The sequence below is a fragment of the Solea senegalensis genome, linkage group LG14 (genome assembly GCF_019176455.1).
Source record: "Solea senegalensis isolate Sse05_10M linkage group LG14, IFAPA_SoseM_1, whole genome shotgun sequence".
Lineage (NCBI taxonomy): Eukaryota > Metazoa > Chordata > Actinopteri > Pleuronectiformes > Soleidae > Solea > Solea senegalensis.
In genome coordinates, this window is record NC_058034.1 from 13177449 (window position 1) to 13203643 (window position 26195).

The following is a 26195-nucleotide window of genomic DNA, read 5'->3' on the forward strand; positions in this document are numbered from 1 at the left end:
AGATGTGCGTCTGGCGGAAGTAGTGCCACTATGCTGTGTTCTGATTGGACAGCGGGCTCAACACAGTGTGGCGCCTGCTTCGCCAGATTGACCCATGCTAGCGGATCCCCTTTGTTGTGATTAACCGTTCAGCGGCTCTACTTCTACCGTAACCACTTACACTGAAAAGTTGCTATTGTGATCGTTTATAGGATGAGTGGCGGAGTGTATGGAGGCGGTGAGTGAGATCTTATGATTAAAAATAAAACCGTGCTGTTGTCCACGTTCTTCTGCACTGTAGCTTTAGCCAGCGTTGTTGCTAACTAGCTAAGTTAGCAGGGCTAACATGTAGACGGTGGTAAAGTAATTAAATATACGCGCTTCATTTCGTTTTCCAGAGTAATAATTTCCAACTACGTTATTTTTTCATTGCACGAAGTCTGGTGTCTTGTAGCTTCATTTGTTAATACAACAATAATGTAAACCAACCTCAGTGCCGCTACCTAACTAGCAAGAAAATGAATGAAAGTGGGCTTACCGAGCTCTTGAACGCATCACCTTGTTTGTGTAAAATGTAGGTCTCACAGAACTTGCCATAAATGATTATAAGGATCTAATTTATCCAAGGGGTGGCATGTAACCTACCTTTACAGGTTATAATGACAGTTGCATTACACACTTAAAATAGGTTAAAGTAGGATTTTTGCAATATCACTAAATTAATACAGTAGGTCATACAGACCTGTGTGATAATTAATGGTAATATTTCCTCCAGTAAGTATCCTGGTTTACACTCCGTGTAAACCTTTGTGTTTTGAAGCTTTTGCCACATTGTTTGACACATCAGCTGATGAATCTGTAGTTTCAGAGTTTACTCTCTGTCCCCATATCAATATCAGTAGATGTTTCAAATGTTATGAAAGGTGTGTCGAGTATTATATTACCGTCTTATGCCAATACACCAATGCCTGTATGTCTATATATAAGCACCTCGATGTTAGATGAAATTAATCTAACAGTGCACTCACTGACAATGAATAATATATTTAATTGGACAGGAAAAAGCTCTCAGAGAGTGCAAACCGCTGTGTCACAAGCTTAACATTTATTTTCTAAAATGTCCTGAATCTCCTGTATCTCAGGATCACCACCGACAATTTTAAATAATTTCCTCATAACATCCCAAGAAAACTTCTTGATGGAGGTTTTGAAACACAAAATGACAACATTTCACACTGATGCACATTGGCTGCAAGAGCAACTGGTATTGCTACTGGTATTGTTCATACCAGTAGTTATTTTAATGATTGCTAAATTTACTGTTTTAATCATATTCACAACACTTCTCATTTTCTTAGATGAGGTCGGAGCTTTGGTGTTCGACATAGGCTCTTATTCTGTAAGAGCTGGCTATGCGGGAGAAGATTGTCCCAAAGTAAGTGGATCACTCAAACAACCTAATTAACTCTGTCTTTCCTTCCTCTCTGTATCTTCCATCTACCCTCTAGGGGTAAGCCAATGTCAAGAAATGAGGTCTGTCACCCTGGAGACAGACAACATTAATTGGGTTCAGATCATTCTGGAATACTTGCTTGGTTTGGAATTTACCTGTGCTTTAGGTGAAGATCTTGATTGTGCAAGCATTACTTGGATAAGCCATATATGGAAGATGGATTAATGTCCCTCTGCACACTTTACTCAGTTGAACTGGGGGCCAATGGGCATCTAGCTTCGTCAAGAGGGGGCCGGTTGCTTAAGATATTCATGATGATATTTCACAGACATAAAAGTTAAATACTTTGTTTGGTTTTGAATAATGCATACTTCACAATAAAAACATATTTATGATGCAAAAAGAAATCTATTAATATCAAAAGCCAAAGAAAATGACAACATGGACAAAACACTTAACAAGCTTATGTATAAACTGTAATGCTGAATGTAATGCAAATATAGTTAGTACTATATTATATTATATATATATTATATTCTGTCTGTCTGTTTAAAGGAAGAGGAGGTCGCAGCTCATGCTTGCATTATAATGTGATATTAAGTGGCGTTTTGCAAGTTTGACACCTCTGACCTGTGTTATATCTCTATCAATCCATCAATGAACCCTAACCCCAGACTTTATTTATATAATATACTAACACACGTGATTAAAACGTATAGAACGTTTAGCACGAAAAATAGAACAGCAATAGAATCAGAAAAACTCTATTTCGGCCATGTCAGAATTGCCTTTAACGTGGCTCAGTATACAGTGAGTCCAATTCTAGTATGTGAGTATGACAGAACCCAGTTTTGTAACCAACCTTTTCACAGGAATCATGACATGTAGGATTCAAACTCTGCACACTTACAAAACACAAACCTTTCTGTTTTTGTATGATGTACTGCCAAATATAAGCCACACTGTTTGATGAATAAGTTGGGGACAGTTTAGTATTTCCAAATAGTTCACAGTTCTCATAGTGAGATGATCATTGCTTCCACTTCACACACTCAGTGTTTCACAAAAATGGGAATTTATTCACACACAATTTTGGATTTGGATGAACTTGCAATTAGAGCTGCAATTAATGATTATTTCATAATCGATTAATCTGTCGATTATTTTCTCGATTAATCTGTCGATTATTTTCTCGATTAATCGATTCATCATTTGGTCCATAAAATATCAGAAAACCTTAAAAATGTTGATCGGTGTTCGTCAAACATGGAAATGATGACGTTCTCAAATGTCTTGTTTTGTCCACAAACCAAAATGATTGACTTTTAATGATTTCTTTGTTATCCAGAGCAAAGAAATGAGGAAAATATTCACATGTAAGAAGTGTAAACAATCGGAAATCTTGTTTTAATCATGAAAAAACTTCAAATCGAAATTATCAAAATAGTTGTCGATTAGTTTAGTAATTGATTAATAATCGAATAATCGTTTCAGCTCTACTTGCAATAGCCATATTGCAAGTATGATACTCTTTGTGTCAGTCCGAATAAAAACTGATAACATAATAGAAGTGATAAGTGAGGCCAGTAAACAGAAGAATAGGACAACCGCAAAATAATTATGGAGAAATTCAAGCTATTAATTTTTTTGGACCGACCAATTCCCCCACTTGTATACTGGGACAAGGACAGTAATCCAAATGAGCAGCACAGTTAATCACTGAGTGGTAAAAGAGGGTGTGTGGCAGTGTACCTTACTGTGTGCCCTGTGTTGTCCAGGCCGACTTCCCGACGGTTATAGGTGTGACTCTTGACCGAGAGGATGGCAGCACACCCATGGAGACGGATGGTGACAAGGGCAAGCAGAGTGGTACCACCTATTACATCGATACCAACCAGCTGAGGGTACCCAGAGAGAACATGGAGGTCATGTCTCCGCTCAAGAATGGCATGAGTGAGTGTTTGGTTGATGTTTATGGTTTTTCTTTAGCTTTACTTAAAATCCAAAGACGACATTTATTTATTTGCTGCAATGTCATCCATGAGTGGACACAAGTATCAAGCATAGGAAGAGCTTGTTTTATAATGTAAAACGATGGGATATTTTAAGCATTTATGTGTGTTGTAAATGAACATTCATTTATGTGTCAGGGTATGACATCATGGTCTGTGACATGAACTGAGCTATTAATATTTATATATCCCCGTCTGCTTGATTCATGTCATAATTGACTTTGTAGATGAACTTGTCAGAACCATAACTAATATATCGTTGAGTGCTGCTAAGCATGAATATTAATGAGATTATTTAAGACCAAGTCATCAGCTCTCCCATTTAGTGTTGCCATTATGAAAAGAAATATCCAATTGCAATTTTTCTGAAAAACTTTGATACATCTTGAAATCAGTGCAGTTGATACAGGATATTTGGCTTTTATTTTTGATGTGATGTTAATCGTTATCAAAATTGTTGATAGAGTTAAAACAGTTATTACTTTGTTGTTCGCTTATTTAGTCATCGTTACGACCCCATGGTCTATGCTTTTTCCCTGTGTGTATGTGTATTAAAATAATTTTTTTTTTATTGAATTTTCCTCCAAACATTCACAGTATAATAATAAATTGAAATTCTTTGCTAGTTATTGGTAACAAATTATGTATTTGGCAGACGTGTTTGATTTGTCACCTCAGACAAATCATCAAGTGATCTGGTGCACTGACCTAGCTAATGATGCTCTTCCGAATCTGGTTCAATGGTGTTTGACAGTGAGGCTATTTAGAGACAAATGTGACACCCATCCTAATTGCAGTAGAACAGCATTATGGGACCACACGCTCCCCTAGAGTGCCGACCTGGAAGAAATTATTATCTAAAAAGCTCATCATCGCTCCAGTTTCTCCACCATCTGACCCAGCACCGATAATGGAAGCCACGTTTTTTGTGACGCTGGGGTTTTTGTGTGTGTGTGTGCGTGTGTGTGTGTGTGTGTGAAGAATATTTACTGTAGTTATGTTAGCAGTATCTGCACACCAGTTCCAAAAAATAGATATGGAATCTAAAAAACATTATGATTATCTCATGTTTTAATAACTGTTAAAGTGGCCAATCAGCAGTAACTTCACTGGTGTTTCCTTCTGCTCTGTTTACAGTTGAGGACTGGGACAGTTTCCAGGCTATTTTGGATCACACCTACAAGATGCACTTCAAGTCGGAACCAAGCCTGCATCCAGTGCTTATGTCCGAAGCTTCAGTGAGTTAACTTTTGTTATGTGTTTGTTGATTACCAGCCGGTGATCTTTATGATGTCTTTTTTTTAGAGATTGTTGAGGAGAGGGTTAGAAAGTCCACCATCCATAGAGATCAATGTAGACTGTTTGTGGTCTTTATCACCTTGTTGAGAAATGTTTGTGGCAACAATGACAGTGATATTTTGTGAGTGGTTGAACTTCTGTTTTGTGCCTACAGTGGAACACAAGAGCGAAACGAGAGAAACTAACAGAGCTGATGTTTGAACATTACAACATTCCTGCCTTCTTCCTCTGCAAATCAGCTGTTCTCTCTGCGTATCCTTAACTGCTTCACTTGATCCAGAAAGAATGATGATTGAATAGTCTTTTCTGTTAAACTCTGGTCGTTTCCCTAAACCTACAATGTAACTGTTGCATGATGAACAGCATTGAATTTCCTTTACTCTGCGTTCCCAAGCTTTGCAAATGGCCGGTCTACAGGTTTAGTCCTTGACAGCGGAGCCACACATACTACTGCCATTCCAGTACATGACGGTTACGTCCTGCAGCAAGGTAAACCTTCAACCTCCAAAACACATCAAGTCAGTAGCAACTCGATTTGAAGGGAAACTTACTCAATGTGCTTTGGACAACGATGACCTCTACAGACCTCTAAACACAAATCATTCATTAGTATACACGTTGGGTGTGGCTGACATACAGGGAGGGAATACAACACTTTGTGGGGGGGGGGGTGTAGTGCTGCACCCTTCATTGACACATGTGCATTTTCCTTGTGATTTATGCCGCCATACTGATTGAGCCAAACACCCAAGACTAATGAAGCCTGCTGCTACTACAAATGCTCAGTTAATACAAGCATCAGTTAGGGTGTCATGGATTTGGAATTGTTGGACAAGTGGAGTGTTCCCTGAAAGATGAGGATTGTAAATGTTATGTAACTCCAGCCCCTTTGTACAGTATGTCAGAGAAGCACAATTATGGTCACAGTGCATCAGGCTGTGCAAGCAACAGAGAGGTTTTTTTTATTATTGTTGTATACTAAGTTAACATGGTATAGGTTGATTGTGTTCCTTTCCAGTCTGACTCCTAAGTTTTTCATTCTCTCTGGCAGGTATTGTCAAGTCGCCCCTGGCTGGAGACTTCATGAGCATGCAGTGCAGGGAGCTGTTCCAAGAGATGAGTGCCGAAATAGTCCCTCCTTATATGATTTCGTCAAAGGTGAAACACATTTTAATTCTTAAAATATGTCAGTACAAAGAGGTGGAATGGAACGGAAAACTGAAAATTGTTACTAATGCATGTACCAGTATTACTTTTTCTTAATAGACAATTCTGGGGTGTTAAAAATCACTATATACTACCTCGCTTATATATTCCCAATATATCACAACCCCTGTAATGGGATATGTATCGTACCACCAGATTCTTGCCAATACACTGCCCTAACATTAACTCACCGTCTATTAGAAGTTTTATACTTTTGTCTGAACAAACATATTCATGCATGTTATGAGCAAACATCATGTTATTCACTTTATTTCCTGCCTAAAAACGGGTTAATTTTGATATTTTGATATTATTTTAATATATTCTGATTGTGATCACAGCAGTCTTTTACAGTGTGTTTGTGTCCTCACAGGATCCAGTGCGGGAGGGATCCCCAGCCAGCTGGAAGAAAAAGGAGAAGTTACCTCAGGTTACCCGCTCATGGCACAACTACATGTGTAATGTAAGCAGTGAACTCTTCTGAATTCAATCCAATATCTGCAAATGATTTGTGCTAAGATTGGTATAATGATCGAGTCTTGAAACATATTTTACATTTATGTAAATGATAAAATTTGTCTTTATGGTTGCAGTGTGTGATCCAGGATTTCCAGGCGTCTGTGCTGCAGGTGTCAGACTCTCCATACGATGAACAGTAAGAGAGTTTTCAACATATTCAAGTCACTCCACGAGATGACTTAAGAAAAGGCTGGCTGCGGTTGATGACCTAAAACCCTTAGAGCCATAATTTCTCACATACCAATGTTACTCCACATGGTTCCCACTGGGAACTTCCCAGTCTATGCAAAAATGAAATGCACTGGATGATTACCTTGAATACAAATATTCCTAGCTATTTCCAAGCTATAACCTGGATATTAGTTTGGAAATAATATGCTATTACTGAAATATTATAGTACATTAATGTCGTTGTTGGCTGGATTAATGCTAAAATGTTACATAATACATCATTTAGCCGTGACGTGTGGATGTTTCATCTGCCTGTCACTTTTTTCTTTGGCTTGAATGACCAGGTGGACTTAATAATCAACAGTCTTATGACGTGTTAAAATATTTAACCCGTAAAGAAGTAACTAAAAGATATCTCTGCGTGTCTTTCACAGGGTGGCTGCACAGATGCCAACAGTGCACTATGAGCTGCCCAACGGCTACAACTGTGACTTTGGTGCTGAGAGGCTGAAGATCCCAGAGGGTTTATTTGATCCCTCTAATGCAAAGGTTGGTGCTTGCTCTGCATGCTCCTTCAGCCTGTGAAGCTAATCGAGCAGCCACAGCCAAACGTAATCTATCACTGGATATTGCGCCAAATAAAACAGCCAGCAGTGTTATGAAAGCTGTTAAGTTTCCAAATGTGAGTCATTTGAGAGTGTCTTGTAATGTGTGTGTTTATTCTGATCTCTTCAGGGATTGTCTGGAAACACCATGTTGGGAGTTGGCCACGTGGTGACAACCAGTGTGGGAATGTGTGACATTGACATCCGGCCGGTGAATATCATGATGTTTCATGGAGACTCAACTATGTTTTACTGATCTTTTCATAATGAGAATGAATTTACAATGACTTCATTTAAAATAATTTTTGCATTTTTATTTACCAAGAGTGTACAGAGTGTATAAACAAAAGTGATTTGGACATGTTTTATAGAGTCATTTGGGTACCTCTCTGGTAATAGAAAAACATTTGGCAATATTAGAAAACTAGAGCAGAGCTGTGTCTGTGTTGCTCTTCAGATATTACTTTTTCTATCTTTAAAAGAGACTCTCCTTTGGTGCATTTTAGGGTTTATATGGCAGTGTGGTGGTGACAGGAGGAAACACGCTCATCCAAGGCTTCACTGACCGTTTGAACAGAGAACTCTCCCAGAAAACTCCCCCGGTGAGTTGCAGTAATACCACTTTTGGTTTAGAGAAAATACTATCCTGCTGTTTTATCATTCTGCAGTTACTTTTATATGGCTTAACATGTTTTTCTGTGTTTGGCAGAGCATGAGGCTGAAGCTGATAGCCAACAACACAACAGTGGAGCGCCGCTTCAGTGCCTGGATAGGAGGCTCCATCCTGGCATCACTTGTAAGGACACAGTTAATTATTAGAATGTATCAATATTTAAAGGTACATACAAAATATGTCTGGGAAGGTTCTCAGTCATCCATGTAATGGTCATCTTCTGTAGTTAGCTGCAGGCGACTGGACTTGCTTGAGTTAAGTTAAACTTATACTGAACTGAAGAAGCCTCTTGAATGTTAGTAGTTGATTAAAGAAATAAGGCAACTTCTTTATAGATTTATGAACATGTGTACATGTAGGTTATTTTGAACCCAAATTAAATTAAAAGTGATGGCAAAATAAGAGAACTTTAAGTTCACACATCCACCCTTGTTTTAATATAGTGCTTGTTCTACAGATGTTAGTTTTTACTCCTGACACTTGCTACTTCTATTCTGATTGCAATGATTTGCTCAAATTAAACCTTGCTTTTTCATTCTGATAGGGAACCTTCCAGCAGATGTGGATTTCCAAACAGGAGTATGAGGAGGGAGGAAAGCAGTGTGTGGACAGGAAGTGCCCTTGATCGTTCTCCTGTTACTTTCTTTGCCATAAGCTCAACATTATCAGTCCTACAGAGTTGACCCCAGACTCAGGAACACTGATGGAAGTTCACTTCATTTGTATGATTTCATTTTATTACTGAGTTGATCCATGATTTATTGTGGAAAGCATCATCGGCAAACATCCACAATATAAACTGTGTCACAGTGAAGAAATGTTTATTTCTGTTTATGTCATTACAGTTGGTTTGTCTTCTTAACATTTGGTTGTTGCTGTTTTGTGGACACCTTGCAGTCGGTCAGTTTTAGCTCGATGTGTATTGAAGTTCAGTTATTGGTCACGGGGGGGGGGGAAAGGGCACATAACATGTGCAAGGTTTTTGCAGAACACAGTAAACTACTTTTAGGAAAATCAACCTTAGTTTGGGGTAAAAAATGTTTTTTGTCCATACGCCTTTTTCTATGTAGTAAGTAAACTTGTCAAAGGCAGCCAGTTCATGCCTGTGCTTCATGTGTCAACTCGAATAAATTTGTATTTAATTTTCACTTTTGCTTGGCTACATAGTATTTGGAAAAAAAAAACCTTTTTGTTAAATATTTATTAAGTGGGTTTTTCTTTTAACAGGAAACAATTTTATATGTACAGACAAGTGGGTAATGAATATTTTATTTGAAAGATTATCCAAGGTCACATGATACTCAACAATAACTAAAATCCTCCCCACACTATCTGGTGTGTTTTTAGGGCATAGCATAATTTATCCTGTAGTACCAACCAAACAGCTGGACAAATAAATCTAAACGCAGATAAAGATGACAAGACACTCGGTTATTTTAATTGCCATGACTCAGACTGCCATGTATATACTTATCAATAAGAAGAGGAAAGGACATTTTTTCTTGAAACATGTGACAGTTGTACAATGAGAGCCTGTAATTTCATAATGAAGAGACCTTCATTTGAGGGAATTTCTCCCTCAGTTTGGCCTCTTTTTGCTTCTTCAAGTTTGCTCTCCTGATCCTATTCCGGAGGCTATTCTCCCAACGCAGTCTGAAAAATGGAAAAGAACATAACTCGGGGTTGGGGTCACATTTTCCAAACACCTTTCTTCTTAAAACTTAAACAAGTCAGACTGCAACTTACCTCATGTGTGGTTGGACAAACTTTGGTGTGTAGAACTTCTTTCGCTTATATCTTTTATTCATGTACCAAGGAATTGCATACTCTTTGAATCGATACCTGACAGAAAGAGAAAAAATGTTTAAGTGACACCACCACCACTTTCCATAGCATGGCCCATTATAGGATACAGCTTATAGATCACTGACTGAATGTCAGTTTACTCAAAATTCAGAATGGTCAATAAATATGCACAAAAAAAGGAGAAAGAAAAGAGTGAAATCCTTATCTATGTATGCACGACATGACACATTTATATAGAGAAGTGGTCCTCACCAGTAGACATGCCCAAAAAGATTCCTCCTCCAGGCGCCTGGTCGGCCTTTTTCCTGTCCTGTCTGCAGCAGACGCAAAGCCGTCTCTCTCTCAGTGACCACTGTCTCCAACCGGATCATGGAACGTTCAATCTAGGAAGATGAAGATTTATATCATTCATACGAAAACCACCACAACGCATGATACCCTGCTACCGAATTAGATTTGTCAAATGTTATTTATCATTTCTACAGCGACATTCGTGTCTGTTGAGGGTCATACCTTCCTTAACCTTTCTGGACTTGGCATCTGAACCCTTTGCCTTTTTGCTTCCTGCTGAATTGTCAGCAGCATGTTCCTTTCTTTCAGCAGCACATACCTGAGACAGGAGGAGAGCATTGCTCACAGCAGATACATCTTTATGCAGTTGTACAATAATCTCTGCAGTTCTTACCAGAGTTTATGTAAATCCTCATTGCTCTTAGTTCTCAGATGTTTTGCAGTCCATGGAGCACCTACAAAATAATCAGTGGAAACAATGAAAAGCCATCATCAGGAATTCCTTGCAACTACAACTGTGCTACAGTGTTTAATATCTTTTATTAGGTGCTCATGAATATAACTTACTTAACATTGAGATTGAGACTTTACAAAAACCTCTTCTTATCATTATGAAGCTGATCTACACACACAACTAGGTACATATTAACATATTAAAATGATCTAAAATTAAAAATGTCTGAATATTCAAAGTGGAGGCCAAAGTTTTCTGAATGCTTCAGTGCTTCACCTGACTTCACATTGGTCTCTCCCCAGTTCTCAGGGAGGTCAAAAAACTCTTCCAGTCCTCTTCTGCTGATGGTTGTGTGCAGAGCTCGGTACTGACTCAAAGAGCTTGTTGGACTGCACCAAGAAAGGGCAGCAAGTGTAGACTTTTCCCTGGAAGACACACAAAATAAATAGTCTGTCAGGACTTATGGGGAATTGAAACAGATTTGAATATTAACACAGTAAATATAACAGGCAGGCATGTTTTCTTCTAAATTAAGAAGATCCTAGGTCATTAGGTTCAACGTTATTTCTATAAGGGCAGCAGGAAAATGGAAAGATCTTGATTACAAACCTGGAAAATATTCAAACACTAGTTAAACATTCAAACATTAGTTAACATTAGTTGAACAAATACATAGAATTGATTAAATACATGAACAATAAACTATAAATATAGTGGTGAGAGGTTAAAATATAAATAATTATTGTAATAATGCACTTATGCTACATACTTACAAACTAGCCTTCCCAGCTTTTTCTGTTTAATCTAATTTGCTCTAGTATATTGTTGTTTTTATGCACCACACAGCATTTTGTAACACTTATAAAAGTAGTTTATGAATAAAGATTTAATTATTTACTTGTGACCTTTGTGTTGAAAAGCAAACAAACATTGAATTTCAAATAATATAATGTTGGACTGGATTACTCTTCAAACTGTGACTCCCTGTTCTCATTTAGTGAGTTATATCATCAAAACATTATGAAGGACATCAAGTTTATCCCAAAGACACACTGAAATCTAAAACATAATAAACATGACACAGGCCTGACTGACTGAATTAATGAATATGTAAGTCCAAGAGCGGATAAACCACAAAAACGGCAGGTGGCCTCTGGTGTCCACTTTAAACGGGAGGGACTGTCGTTTTATTCACACTTTACTTTTAAAGATGAGTCCTGAACGGTCCGTCCGCGCGGTGACGTTACTGTCTCTTCATTTAAACAGACAACATCGATATCAATTTAGTACTAAAACGGCTTCTCCTTACCTGTAAATTCGATTCAGGTATTGGGTCGCATTAACGGCACAGTGCTGCTGAGTCTTTACCGCTGAACATATCCTCATCACATTTTGAAACTGCTTGCAAAGAGTCAAAACGCGTCCTGCTGATGAGGACGCCGCCATGTTTACAGTAGTCCCGCCCACAATACCCAAAATGCATTTCTCTACCTTTTAAATATATATTTTTGTTATTATTATTATTGTTGTTGTTACATGATTGATATATCATAAATAATAGCAATACTAATACATTTATTTGTATAGCGCTTTCCATAAGTGCTTTACAGTAAATAAATAAAAACACACAAAGTGTAACAAAATATAGACAATGCGGAAGGTTAGAAATTGATAAGAATACAACAGAAAAATTACAGACACATAAACAACGGTTGTAAAACAGGAAAATGTATGTCACAATGTTAGCAACAGTAGCTACTAAATCATAAAATTAAACTCTCATCTACTCTAACGTTAAGGTTGAAGCTAGTTTCCGTTTGGAACTTCAAAAGTCAACTTTAGTAACCACGTTGATGAACCACATCTTTTTCATAAATACGAATATTTCTCAATGGATATGATTTCAAAAATTTGTGTCTGTAGTTTATATCTTGAATGCAGAAAGAGACATATTTGTGTATGCGTTTTCAGGGCTCTTACTTTTCGAATCTGAGGCTAACTTCACTGTCATCCTCCTTTGCCCTCATTGAAAATGGCGGTTTTGGCTTCACGTGTTCTTTGATCGCTAGTTGTCACACGCTCAGCGCTCGTGTTGCTGCGCCTGCGCTTTACTTCCCACAGTAGCGATGGTGGGTATGAGTGTTCTCAGGTCTGCTGCTGCCTTTGCAGCCAGACTGAGTCCTCTAAGATCTGGAAACACTGCGGCAAACCTACTCACCAGAACAGTCCCCCGGACGGATAAAGGTAAGAGACACACTGGCCATTTTGAAACGTAGACTTTTGACCCTAACCGTAATCATTTCTTCTAATGACCTTGTGCCGGGACTGGCTAGCTTTGACAACGTAAGCTAGCTGGTAACGTCTACACGTCTGTCAACAAAGGATACAACACCCTTTCATTGGAGCTACTGGTGTTTGATAACATGTATTTCATTTGTTTTATTTCGTCTGAACGATAACTTATCATTGTTTGCAATTCCATGCCACACATAAGTCGGATTCAAAATATTAAAACTTTATTTAAATGTATTAGCCACATCCAAATTCTTTAACATATACATTGAAATACTACATGGTTCAGTAAATATGTGTGAGTTCCATTCCAAAAGATTAGACCCAGGAGGATGTGCATTAAACATGTTACCATACAATTCTAAAAACAGGAGTGATTTGTATCACGTGCATTTGTATCCCATACCAGTGTAACAATAATGCAAGGAGGGTGACACCCTAGAAATAATATGTGTGATCATACAGTGATGTACACATAATGGGGCACAATGTGAATTTTAGTTAAACATAATGGCCATATGTTCGGAACTATTATATATCAACAAGCAGAATCGTACTCAGGTCTCAGCATGTTAATAGTGTACCTTGTTTTACAGTGGCTCTACGTTGGAGTCATGGAAAGAAAACGTTTGTCATCAAGCCCTCTGAATACTATGACAAGAGATTTCTGCGCTTATTGGTAAGTACTGTAACTTATGTTAATAATCGCAGTCTCAGCATTTAATGAAATAAAAGCCTCCCTTAAGAGGTAGTTGTTGTAAGAATTTGTATTTCTGAAGCCCCACCTATTATTTTACATCCACATGACATCACTTCAGAGCGTGTTTGTGTGCTCACAAGCTTTCTATTTTTCATTCATTCGTTTTATCCATCCTACCACGTTAACCTCCACATGAGGATTGCGGGGGGCTGGAGCTTATCCCAGCTGATAAGGCGAAAGACGGGGTACACCCTGGACAGATCACGAGTCCATTGTAGGGCCATCATACAGAGACGAACAACCATCCACTCTCACATTCATACCTAAGGTTAATTTAGAGTATCCAATTAAACACTATGTGTTTTGGACTGTGGGAAGAAACTAACACACACAGGGAGAAGTTTTATGATTCTTGATTTCTCGATTAATGCATACGTACAATTTCACTTGCATCATGATCACCACTAGAATAAAAATAGACACTCATGTGGATATTAAAGCAGTTGGCGATGGATGGATTATAAACATTATGTGGAGACTATGTGGAGGTATAACATTGACTCTTCTGCTTGTGGTTCCTGAAATCTAGAAGTGCAAACAAATAAAACAAAAACCTGGCAGAAATAGTCTTGTATTATTTTTTTCCTCATGTGTTTCCAGCAATACTACATCCTCCTTACTGGAGTTCCTGTGGCTGTCGTTATCACATTTGTGAACGTTTTCATTGGTAAGTGAGAAAGTTTGGTGCATGTTTTGGTGCTTTGTTTGGATCAGTTGATAATGTTTGGATTGTGTTGTAAAGGTGAGGCAGAGCTGGCCGAAATTCCTGAGGACTACGAACCTGAGTACTGGGAGTACTATAAGGTATGTGGCTTGCTTAATGTCATTAATTCATTCAGAATCTTTTCTGTGCCACTGTGAACTGTCACTAAGCTTAGGATGCAGTGCCATCATTTAAAAAGGCTGCAGGTGAAAATGTTGCTTTTGTGATTCTGGCTATTTTAAAGCCCTGCCCTGCCATGCATGCATTGATATTTTAAAAATGATAACATGTGATTGCTTAACTGTAAAATTGATAAAAATTCTGTAATATTATTTAGTTCGCAGAAGAAGCCATGCAAATATATTGTATAACAAATGTTACAATCGCAGTCACAAATGACTTCAAGGCAAGACTGTCATTACATTGCTTGATACTGCACTGCAATGTGTACATTCCATGATTAGACTAATGGTGATGTTGTTGATTGTCCTATTTTCTGTTTGCATCAATGCATTGTAATTAATTAAAAGTGTGTTGATGTGTCATTGTAGCACCCCATCACCAGGTGGGTTGCACGGAACTTCTGTGATTCTCCAGTGAAGAACTATGAAAAGGCGATGGCAGCAATCCAAATCGAGAAAGAGAAGGCAGACATGAGGTTAGTGTCGGTACCAGTGTGTTCTGCTGGAGCATCTCATCTGGTCATGTGTGAAGTCTCGAAGGCTGTTGTGGTGCTGTGGGAAAAAAATACATCTCTAACTTCCACCAAAGACATAACTACATTGACACTTACATTGGCGCCACTGTAATTTTCAAACCATAAAATGCACTGTTCTAACTTTAGAATGAAATGCCTGCATCAATATACCTGCTCAATATTCCTTTCAATGCTCCATGTCATCGGTAGTCATGACCCATGTAGATGTTTTATCTCCAACTCTCTGACCAAACTATTTGTGTTCCCCTCTTGATTGTTTCAACTAGGGCTTAATCTTGAGATATGATGATTCCTGAGAAATCCAATCAGGCACCAAGCACCAGTAAAACACAACTTGGCTTATTAAGACAAGGCAATAAAAAGCTCAGGCATGCTCCTCTGTTGTACATATTTATGGGCAGTTTTTCTTTCATTTAATTGAACTACTTTCATTTTATTAAGCACGAGAAATATGCCTGTTCTACCTTAATAAGGAAATGTCATTTGCAGGCTTGCCAACTCACACAATCTGAACAGCCGTAGAATAGACTTAATGTAACAGAAAGACTTGCATAATGAAAATCTGTGAAATATTGCTTTTTTAAGGGTTTGCTTTTCAGAGGACAAGTTACACCCAATAACACAAAAAATGTGTCTTTGTTGCATTCAGTGTTGTCTGAATTGACCTGAGATTAGTTGATGTAAAAGTATGTTACAGTATTCCCGGGGAAATTGTCTTCTTTTCGCAGGATTTGATACATCTAATTTTTGGGAAAAATACTTATCTTTAGTTTCAACCAAAGCCCAATCCAGATATGGTTATAAATAAACATGCTTGACCAATCAGGATAATACAATGTACTGCAAATGAAAGAGCCAGCTATAGGTGTGCTTGGTTACACAGAAATTATTGAAATCTTTGATCATAGCAGAAATTGAAAAACTGGAACACAAAGAAGGATTGACATGAATGGTGACATAACCAACATAATGAAATGTCAGTATTTTAGACTTTATTCTTAAACACTCCTGATTAAGTGATTTTTATGTGATACTGCTGGAGTGGAGAGAACTCACTTCTGTTTGTCGTCGACAGATTGCAACACCAGGAAGTGCGTCGACAGATGAGGATGAAGGGAGACGGCCCCTGGTTCCATTTGAATACCGTCGACAAGGAGCTAATCGACAACAGCCCAAAGTCAACACCTGACAATTAGTTCATTGTGTGTACATCATACAGATGAATCTCTTTTCTTGTAAATGTTTTCCCATCTTGAGTAAATAAAATATATCTATGTAATCTGATATTTGATCTTGTAATGTCCACACAGAGTGCATGCTGGAAAATGTGTTAACCCTGTGTTTACAGTTATTTTAACTTTTCTTGACGTTACATTGCTGGGTGTTTTATGCTGCCATACAAATCTCTAATCCCGCAGTGGCACAGCTTCACCAGAGCTTGACAGAGGAAGACTGTAAAAGTGTAGCCTCGTCTGATGAGTCCTGATTTCTGGTGAGGCTGAAAATCTTAGGTCAGTGGTACAAATTCATGGTCCAGAGAGTCCAGACACTGTGGCCTTTTACTACCAGCTTACCATGGTCTTTATGTCCCAGCATTATTTCTGACCATGTGGATCCCTTAATGATCTTAACGACAACTTCCAGCATCATAAAGCACCATGTCAGGCAGAAGAGGGTGTTTAAAACCACAGTCACTAGATGCAAATCCATTAGAGGTAGATTGGTGGAATGATACAGCAGCTGTCAAATCTGCAGACATTTTGTAAGATCGTGTCGAGTTTGAACAGAATCTCACAGGAACATTTTGTTGAATCCATGCCATGAGGAACTGTAAGAGTATCAGCCTTCAGTATGGTCAGTATTCATAGTTCTGAATCCTCTGAATGATCATATATTGTCACATCTACCTTTTTATCGAAGCTTGCCTAGCCGTGTGCAATACAAACACAAACCTGCATATGCATGTATACAGTATGTTTTAATCTCTTGATTTTTTTCCTGAATCAGTATTGTTTAGTCCCAAATTGGTTTAGTTCTACTACAAATTCAGAAGATTGATCAGGAATGAGAGCTACACTTATCGTTCAGACAAAAGGAAAACAAAGGAATATATATATGTCAAGATTTAGCTCTTAAATATGTCTTCTAGTGGCAGATATTTTGACAGTTCACATTAGGAAAATCACAGGTGTACAAGTCTGCTGTGAATGAGACCTCCCCAATGTCTTCCCAAACTTCAGAGGTTCTGAGGCCCACCCCCAGATTTATACATGGGCAAAAGCCCAACTTAAACAGATAATGGGGAAGTCCCAATTAATTGTAAACACTTGTCAATAAGCAATGATCAAAACAGTCGTGACTAGCATTTTATCTATCACAGAGCTCCAAGTTGTGTGTATGCATAAAATTAATTTGGATTTTTCCTGACATTCTGATTTAAAACTTTCATTCCTGGCTTTGACAATCAGAAACACACTGATGAGCCACAACGTTATAAACAGTCACCTGTACTATGTTCAATGGGCCCTTTACACAGCAGTCATTTTGAGCTTTGAGGAAGCTAAATGGAACTCAGCCATCATCAATTTGACTATTTATGTTTGTGAATTTCTAATCTGTCAAAATGGCTGTTGTGCACGGGGCCCACCAGCCTTGCATTAGGAAGTTGGACCAGACTATCATGACCCCAGGGTCCATATGAATTATATTTGAGTAGAGACGGGTCAAAAATGGCTCTTCTGATACCAGTTGCAGATCCCTGGTCTAGGCAGAAGCTGTTACTGGTGACTGGTCCTGCATCAGTGGTGTGATCATGCCAGCTACAGAGGGCTTCATAGGAACCACTCACACACAGACTGCCAGCAGACACCTCATGCTTGTTTTCATAAACCTTTAAAATGGTTTGTTTAATGTGTTACTTTAAATTTTGCAGTTACTGGGAGTGTCCACTTGATGGCAGAGCTGTGCAGACACGACTTTTGGACAAAGGGCCTGAGATCATAACATATGTGGGGTGGTGGTTATTAGATTAAAATCCTATATTTCAGCTAATTTGTTAAAAATGACTCCACCAATTACTTTTACATTGTTTTATTAAATTCGGACTTTATTTTATTGGTTTTTATGATAATTTCATATACATATATTCATTTATTTGACCAATTTTATTTAATGTTTTTTTTTCCTGCTAGATTAGTTTGGTTTTATTTGACGGTGAACAACACATTATAAATAAAGAATATTATTTTTATTGTTATAAACGCAACATGCTGCTAAAATATAAAATGTACTGTCTACAATCCTCCCATTGTGAAGTGTTTATTGTTGTACCAACAGCAGCTGCTGCGGGTCAGTGCAGAATGATGCTCTGAGACTGGTAAAACACAAACATGCTCTTCCTGCTGCAGGAGGAAAACACGCGCTGTAGTAAAGTGTGGCTGCTTTGAATCCTCCTCAGAAGTGGGCGGGGCCCTGCTAGAAAGCAAACGGCGTCACCAGCAACGTCAACAGCAGCAGCAGCAGCTGCAGTAGCATCCGTGTTATCAACGCTTTATTTTAAAACAACAACAACAGATTGTTGCTAGCTTGTCTATCTTAGCTTGTAGCATCTCGTAACCCCCATCTCTCTTCCCTTATGTCATTTTATTTTTATGTTTTTCTGCGTCACATCCTCCTGACCTGAGGAATGTAGAGACAGAGAGCTTTAAAAATAGCATCCTCTGCTGTGACAGCGCTGCTCCGGAGGCTCCGCAGCACTGTGGTGCCACTAGCGGGAATGCGAAGATGGCTGCAGACCTGGGAGAGCTGCTGGTCCCGTACATGCCCACCATTAGAGTCCCCAAGACGGGAGACAGGGTTTTCAAAAGCGAGTGTGCCTTCTCCTTCGACTCTCCTGTAAGTCTTTCTGCTTGACTCCTTAACTTCTACCGACACACACTACCTGCTCTCTCTCTCTCTCTCCCTCCCACTCTGTGTACGTACATACAGGTCTTTATTAGGTTGTGAGCACAAATTTTGCTTTAAAACCATGGATTCCAAATTACTTTTTTGGGGTTTTAGGGTTAGGATAGGATTAAGGGTTATGTTAAGGTAAGGGTTGGGGTTAGCCGTGTAGTTGGGATGGTTTACATAATTGTGAGGAGCCAGGAGAATGCATTTGGTCTGGGTTAGGGGGAGACTAACAAGTGTGCGTGTTTGACCTTACTGCCCAAAGCCTGGTCCTAATGAGGCTGAATCAATGCATTTCTGTGCTCTGGTTAAAGTGAGAGGTCAGAGGTCAATTGTGGTTATGTTGGCATTAACTGATTATCATTAATGACTTTGGTTAGTCTGTCCAAAGGAATGGAAGTCAAGTCCTGAAGAATAGCTGTGCAAGCCCGTGTGTGTGAAAGAGAGAATTTGAAAGGAAGTACATATTAAGAAGTTGATTACCTTAAGGGGTTTACATTTTGTGGAGGGAGAGTACCTTTCAGTTACATTTAAATCAGTTCAAAGACAAACACCTGCCTCCCTTAGCTTCGCATTTACCTCCATCAGCCCTGATGGCAAACAGACAACCTGTGGTATTTTGATTGTCAGTAGCTCTCAAAGGAAACTGACTCCAAGTGTAATATTCACCACTTTGTCTTAACTAAGTTAATAGTTTTTGTGAAGTGATGTATTCTAGGGCTGTGATGATTCATTGATTATTTTGATAGCTTCTTAAATCACAACCACAAATCATTAAAACTGAATAATTTTGGTTTGTGGACAAAACAAGACATTTGAAAGCACCGAAACATTTTCTGGACCATAATCAGAATGTAATTGACAGTTTAATGGAGTGTGAAAATAATTGTTGGTCGTAGCCCTAGTGTATTCATTTGTGAACTTTACTCTTAGACCAGTGGTTCTTAAAATGGGGGTCTGCGGCACACTAGCAAAGTGACCGTGATCATGATATATATCAACCAGGTACAACACACAATATCTGAATTTTTATTTTGTTCATTTCCAATCAAACAATAAATGATCAAAGTATTACGAGAGAGTGAAATGAAGGAATGTCAAAAATATTTATTATTTTGTAGAATCTCCTTGACTGCTGAATTTCTTCAGTTTTTAAATCTCAGAATATAAACGTTTAATCAGCATTTCCTCTTCCATCTGTAAACACTGTTACACTATAAACCCACTTTATCCACGGACACTGTTTTTAAAGGTGACTCAGCTGTCTGGAGTTCATCATGTTGGCCTGAGGACTGGTTTATTTTTATCCTTGCACTCTTGAAGCTCGTATGACACTCTGGGCCACTTAAAGGTTTATCACGGGGGTTCATAGGGCCTGTTGCAAATATATGTTAAAATTCGAAGGTGCATTCTTTGTGTATTTCGTCTCAGTGAGTCAACACGTAAGTGCAGCAAGACAATGCTGTTTTTGTGAAATCAAAACAATTGAAATCATAGATGAAGGTTTTTACTTGAAAATGTTCTAAATGTCAGCCAGTACTCACATGCTGATGTTTTTTGAATGGGAGTCTGAAAACCAAACAGGCTCATTCAGATAGAATAAGGTAGAAAAATTATGTGGCGTGGCGTTAGAAGAGTAGAGTCATGGATTCCTAAACAATGAAATAAAAAGCATGCATGTGTAAGGCTTGAATAATCATAGTGTACTGGTAATTATGAGGAGCTTTAGTAGCAGGCATGCTACTATCAAATTTTTTTTATAACAGATATTTGGCTGTTTTACAAAATGCAACAAAGGCTGCTTGAGAAAGAAATCCTTTTTGAAAATGTGCCTACAGAATCCGTGGCACACTATCTCTCTGTCTGTATAACTCAAATGTTTTAATGACAATAGGAGCTGCTCTCAGCACGATTTTAAAATGTTTTATTTCCTCCTTGTATTAGACTAGAATAAATCAGCATACAAATTATGGGCATAAAAATTAAAAAGAAGATATGCTAATTGTTGTGTGGAAAATGTGTATGTTATGTGCAATATTTGAAGATTTTCAATGCGTTCCACTTGTTGTTGTGTTAGTTTCTCTTCACATGGTGCTGCTTTTCATTGTCACTGTTTGTTTTGGTGTGCAGGAGTCTGAGGGAGGCCTGTATGTGTGTATGAACACATTCCTGGGCTTTGGACGAGAACATGTGGAGAGACATTATCGCAAAACAGGACAGAGTGTTTACATGCACCTCAAACGGCATGTGAAAGAGGTGAGTTTTCCAGTGCTGGTCCCATACTTGTCACATCACATAATAAAAGCATAAATAACACAAAAGACATTGAGTAATTGTGATTGGGGGAAAAAAATCAATACTTTTTGATAAAGTGGTTACAGCCACTTATCAATAAACATTTACAATTTGTATTAATTCCAAAAGGTATTAAAATAATCTGTTGTTATATGTAAAAACTGATTATTATTATGGTTATTATTTATTTGTATTACTTATTAAAAAATTATTTTACAATTTGAGAGTATGTCAACATTTTATGTGGAAATGTAGCAAGTTGGAGTTATTAGAAACTTCACCTCATAAGAATGTGTTTGATAGTTTTTAACACAATATTACATGTTTATAAGTGACATGTAAATGCCACATGACACTCTGAAATGGTAACTATTGTATACACATATGAGTTATTAATTCTGCACACAAATAAGCACTTCCTTATGTCTGTAAAGAATGACATTATAACGCTGACGGATTCATAAGAAAATGTGTTTTGTATTTGTTTTCACTCACAGGGATATATTTGTCATACTCGACTACTGAAGTGCTTTAGATAGAAAAGACAGAGCTGAGTGATGTCATGATGCTATCATTTTGAACATTAGTGGCTGTTTACTCTGGATGACTAGTAAACTGATGCAGCACAAATGTTTGGTCATCGTTTATATTGAAAAGAAAATATTAAGTTTCTTTGACCTTTACACTTGGGCTAAATAGTCAAGTGAGATATTTTTAAAATAATTAGCATGGAATTGCATTGAGCTTTCTAGGAACTTAAAAGTATTGTTTTCAAAAATAATTTCTGATGTTTAAACAGTAACTTGAAAACTTAATTTTATTATACTGAATATGTATGTAATGCAGCACACTGTGTCTATATCTGTTTATGTTGGTATATGGGAAAACAAAATGACAGGAACCCACTGTAATGCATTCCTGAAAAACAACTCCACCACAAATATTTTTGTAATGTTGTTTTTGCTGAGGTTGAACCACAGAGCTACTGATTGAACTCTGTGGTCTCTTGAAGTTTGTGTTGGTGTTGCATTTTATTAAGATGTGTCTCTGCTATCATTTTATATCCCCAGCTATCTAAAAAGCAACCTTGCTTTTATTTGAACTAAGCACATGTATTTCAGAACAAGCCTCTTGTTATAAAAGTTGATATTGAAAAACGGCAGCTTTAGCTGCGGCTGTATTTCTCTCACTGGTTCTAATTGCCCCCAGATAAGCTTTGCTTTGTAAAGAGCTGCTATTTCCATGCCTGAATCTGGCCAGAAACAGCTGCTCACATTCTGCAGGCTCCTGTGTCTGCTGCTTTTCCCCCTGAGTTCACTTGGTCTCAGTCTCCAGTGTGTCAGCATTCTCTGTCTCTCTGTCTTTCTGCCCACTGTGTCCTTGTCCATCCTAAGTAAAAAGGGAAGCAGTCACCTGAACCTGATCAGGCTGGACAGACACCAGTCAGTGGCACTTTGTTGTTTTGTTGCTTGTCAGTTATTTGATGACACACACTACAGGCATAGACAAGCCCAAATACACGATATGAAATGTACTGTTAATGATTTGTGTACAGGTTTACAAATCAAGCTGCCCAACTTCAGTTTATCATTCTTTAATTATGACCCTGCCATGGAAGGGGTTTTTCCCCCTTGCCTTGTAACCTGATCTGGCAACTGGAACATCCAGCATCTATTTCTAACAAAATGACAACTGTCAGTAACTAAATGTAGAATTCTCAGCTTTTTACAATAAGAATCATCAAACCTGATAGGGAATATGGATTTCTTCTGTTGGTAGCGTATTGAAGCTTCTTTCATCCAGTTAAATTCCTCTTTCTTGCTGTTTCTTACAGAAATCCACAGGAGCTGCAGGAGGTGCCATCCCCCGACGGAGAAACGGGAAAGTGTTTATAGGTAAGTGGAAGCCATTTAGAAGCAATAATAGAAGAACTATGTACACCACAATGTAAAACACATGACAATGAGAAGTCGGATTTCAGCAAAGACACCAAAGTATCAGCTAAATGGTCTTTAACCTCCTCATCATACTGTATAGTCCATTATTAGGTTGTACTGACAATACATCTGCCTCAGTGTTTTAAGTTGTACCTACTTTTAACTGTAATTATTCAGTTTTATTACCTTGATAATATGGAGATTTGTGAGATATCTGTTGTAGAGTTGTTTGACTGCACCACCAGCCAATCAAGATTTTACATAAATATAACTACACCGCATATTCTGCAGTGTTAAAGATTAAACAATATACATTTAATTTCAAAATGTAACATTCTCAAATCAAACCTTTCATTTATTAGTATTCTCATCACAGTTAAAAACAAGGTTGTTTACTTTTTGTGCACTGAGTTTGTGTTTTAATGTTTGACCAGAGGTGTTCTATGTGGTCAGAAACGCATCTATCTGCCGAGAGAACCACGGCTATTGCTAGAGAGTGTTATTGTTTGTTACACCGTGGTGACTCGCCAGCTGCCCCACCAGCCGGCCTTTACCCAAAAGTGTCAGATATTTCTCATGATGAGACGTCTCTTCCTCCTCCTCCCCCTGTGCTCTAAATATAGCACATTTATTTGTATATGTGGCTGGTAACTGTTCTAAATCAAAGCCTGGCCCACTCCCCTCCTCCTCCTGTTCCTCCTCCTCCTTGGTTTACAGTGGAGCCGCCTCCTCTCAGCTGCCACCACCTGTCAACCTCCCATCTAGGCTGACACACTTCTACTGCAGCTATGACGCTGCTGCTCGTAGAGGACCAGGTGTCTCTCTGTACCTCTGTCTCACCCTCTCCCCTTCCCTGCCGGAGGAATACCTCTTTGTATTGGAAGGGCTTTCTTATCACCCATAGTTATATTGACTTTGATTTAACTGATATACCATTAAAACTCTCCCTGATAGGAATTTATGAGAGTCAAATTGACTTGAACTGAACAGAACTCGATTGTTTCTGTCATTTTGGATCTTTGATGTGACCGTAGGGATTGTCCTGTGTCCTGTCCACCGTCATCCCCACACCAGTCCACTGATCTAATCCAGCTGCTAGCTGCTTACGTCAGATCATGGTTACCATGAAATCAGTGTGCACAATAACAATGTCAGAGATAACCTATGATTCTGTTTCTAATGAGTCATTACATGACTTTAGGCTGGGGTGGAGTCCCAACAGTTCCATATTAAGAGGGAGAGTTAGGAGAGAAGGCTCTCTCCATCTGCCATTACAGAAATGTTTTCCACTTCAAATTATGTTCCTCAATGAGGTGATTAGCTGAATGAAATGTATTTATTTATTTATGACTACTTATTTATTTATAGGTTTTCTTTTTAATGATTCCCTTTCTTTTACTGGAAATAAACTTCAGCAGAAATAATAATTTTCATTACTGATATATTCTTCATATATTAATGAATGAATGAATTAATGAATTAATATCACTTTTTTAAATATATATGTTAGACTCACTAATGTTTGTATAGTAATTTCAACATTTAAGGATTTTGGACCATGACTAAATTAATAATTGAACAATATAATAAAAGTCACCTTTTGGGAAAGTGTGATGGACAATTTTCACTATTTGACATTGTGTAAACCAAAGAATTAGCTAATAAAATATGCAGCAGTTCAGTCCATGAAGAAATACATGTTTGTAATCTATTTTCTTCATTTATCAAAAAAAATCAAAGGTCAGTAGATTCACATAAAAAACTAAATATTTTAATAATGCTCCTTACTCTATATAACTCCACATGAACCATGTTTGGGTCATTTGATTAAGTCATCCTGTCATTACTGTAAAAAATTAAAATAAAACCACTGATTTTCTGGTTCAAGGATTCACTGCAACAGTAGACTGTTCTGGTATCGACTGATGGAACAACTCAAGGACAAATAAAAATAACCAAGAAAAATTGATAATGATTCTCCTACTACTAATATTAATACCTTATTGTTATTATTATTATTATTATTTCTATAAGTCTGTTTTCAACAGCAGTCACTGAACGTTTGCTTCCTCCCTTTAAGATTTAGAACTAAACCGTGATTTTAACGGGGAGGACTATGAATACGAGGATGAGGCCAAGCTCGTCATTTTTCCAGACCACTTCGAGATTCCCTTACCAAATATTGAGGAGTTGCCGGCTCTGGTCAGTGAATTGGTGCTGCACAGGCTGCGTGTGTTTCCGTGCATGTCGAGGTTGATGGTGCACTCACTGGTTCCCCAACAGTAAACAGACAGTTTTATCTAAGACTTAGAGCCATTGTGGTATAAAACATGGCCTTGCCTTCACTTTTACTTTTAAGTTATGAAAACCAAACAATTTTTATTTTAAGCGATTGGACACTACAAACTATTTCACTCTCCCTGCAAAAACGAAAATGAAACATGTGGGGAGCCACTCAGTGCACAAGAAGGTGCCTTTGTCACCTTTGAGTCTGTTTTATTGTTTGCATGGAGAACAGAAGAGATGTTTCACACCTGTCCTAATGTATTTGCCTTATTTGGTCTTGGCATGGCCATTTGTTTAGTTTTATTTTCTCCGTTCTATATATGTGTGTGTCTGCATATAAATTTGATTATTTTTGGAGAACACCTTATTTTTGAGTGTTTTGCATGGTTTGTTCTTGGGCTGCTACTGTCTCCTATGCCGCTTCTCTCGTGTTTTCTTTTTCCTTTTTTTGTGCACAGTTGGTGAATTTGTTTTGGAAACCGTTTTATATAGATTTTCAACATGACCCCACCCATTCTCACTATGAGGTTGACGATGCCTCTGCTCTCTCTGATGCCCAGGTCACTATTGCCTGTGATGCAGTGCTCAATTCACCATCAGCTTACAAAAAGCAAGAGCCTGAATCATGGGAGGAGGAGATCCAGGTGTCCAGACATGCCAGGAGCCTCCGACAGCTTGATAATGGGGTCAGAATCCCACCCAGGTAGGACAGACATTCAGGAGGAATTATATCTACCTCAGCCAAGAAGAAATTATTAGATCTTTCAACTTTTTAGTGTTTTGACACT

General features: G+C 38.1%; 4 protein-coding genes across 6 annotated transcripts in view; 3 read left to right on the forward strand and 1 right to left on the reverse strand.

Annotated features, from left to right (window-relative positions):
* Positions 1 to 43: 43 nt before the first annotated feature.
* actl6a (actin-like 6A) lies at positions 44 to 9065 on the forward strand. The gene is made up of 14 exons (XM_044043729.1): positions 44 to 217; positions 1338 to 1414; positions 3211 to 3385; positions 4582 to 4682; positions 4898 to 4995; positions 5138 to 5232; positions 5795 to 5901; positions 6323 to 6412; positions 6543 to 6604; positions 7074 to 7188; positions 7375 to 7455; positions 7751 to 7846; positions 7954 to 8040; positions 8462 to 9065. Exons 1-14 carry the CDS (start codon positions 193 to 195, stop codon positions 8540 to 8542), a joined length of 1290 nt encoding a protein of 429 aa, XP_043899664.1. The 5' UTR covers positions 44 to 192; the 3' UTR covers positions 8543 to 9065.
* A 105-nt stretch (positions 9066 to 9170) lies between these two features.
* mrpl47 (mitochondrial ribosomal protein L47) lies at positions 9171 to 11926 on the reverse strand. The gene is made up of 7 exons (XM_044043731.1): positions 11778 to 11926; positions 10745 to 10893; positions 10409 to 10469; positions 10237 to 10333; positions 9976 to 10106; positions 9664 to 9759; positions 9171 to 9570 (listed from the first exon to the last, which is right to left on the reverse strand). Exons 1-7 carry the CDS (start codon positions 11912 to 11914, stop codon positions 9459 to 9461), a joined length of 783 nt encoding a protein of 260 aa, XP_043899666.1. The 5' UTR covers positions 11915 to 11926; the 3' UTR covers positions 9171 to 9458.
* Positions 11927 to 12563: 637 nt separating this feature from the next.
* Positions 12564 to 16225, forward strand: ndufb5 (NADH:ubiquinone oxidoreductase subunit B5). The gene is made up of 6 exons (XM_044043364.1): positions 12564 to 12712; positions 13357 to 13439; positions 14121 to 14187; positions 14263 to 14324; positions 14775 to 14881; positions 16017 to 16225. Exons 1-6 carry the CDS (start codon positions 12595 to 12597, stop codon positions 16135 to 16137), a joined length of 558 nt encoding a protein of 185 aa, XP_043899299.1. The 5' UTR covers positions 12564 to 12594; the 3' UTR covers positions 16138 to 16225.
* A 2217-nt stretch (positions 16226 to 18442) lies between these two features.
* usp13 (ubiquitin specific peptidase 13) overlaps positions 18443 to 26195 on the forward strand; it is a 39811-nt gene continuing 32058 nt past the window's right edge. For all 3 annotated transcript variants that reach the window (XM_044043532.1, XM_044043533.1, XM_044043534.1), the window contains exons 1-5: positions 18443 to 18835; positions 21020 to 21145; positions 23019 to 23079; positions 25202 to 25323; positions 25968 to 26110. In XM_044043532.1, the coding sequence (XP_043899467.1) occupies positions 18725 to 18835; positions 21020 to 21145; positions 23019 to 23079; positions 25202 to 25323; positions 25968 to 26110 (563 nt within the window). In that variant the 5' untranslated portion in view covers positions 18443 to 18724. The remainder of the gene's footprint in view (positions 18836 to 21019; positions 21146 to 23018; positions 23080 to 25201; positions 25324 to 25967; positions 26111 to 26195) is intronic.

Bases quoted from the DNA above. Each gene is read 5' to 3' on its own strand.
- ndufb5 (XM_044043364.1), top strand. From the start codon at position 12,595: ATGGTGGGTATGAGTGTTCTCAGGTCTGCTGCTGCCTTTGCAGCCAGA. The intron at 12,713-13,356 runs GTAAGAGACACA...CTTGTTTTACAG, and splicing joins AGTCCCCCGGACGGATAAAG to TGGCTCTACGTTGGAGTCAT. The intron at 13,440-14,120 runs GTAAGTACTGTA...ATGTGTTTCCAG, and splicing joins AGAGATTTCTGCGCTTATTG to CAATACTACATCCTCCTTAC.
- mrpl47 (XM_044043731.1), bottom strand. From the start codon at position 11,914: ATGGCGGCGTCCTCATCAGCAGGACGCGTTTTGACTCTTTGCAAGCAG. The intron at 10,334-10,408 runs GTAAGAACTGCA...CTCCTGTCTCAG, and splicing joins GAGGATTTACATAAACTCTG to GTATGTGCTGCTGAAAGAAA. The intron at 9,760-9,975 runs GTGAGGACCACT...TCTTTCTGTCAG, and splicing joins CTTTTTGGGCATGTCTACTG to GTATCGATTCAAAGAGTATG.
- actl6a (XM_044043729.1), top strand. From the start codon at position 193: ATGAGTGGCGGAGTGTATGGAGGCG. The intron at 5,233-5,794 runs GTAAACCTTCAA...TCTCTCTGGCAG, and splicing joins CGGTTACGTCCTGCAGCAAG to GTATTGTCAAGTCGCCCCTG. The intron at 5,902-6,322 runs GTGAAACACATT...GTGTCCTCACAG, and splicing joins CTTATATGATTTCGTCAAAG to GATCCAGTGCGGGAGGGATC.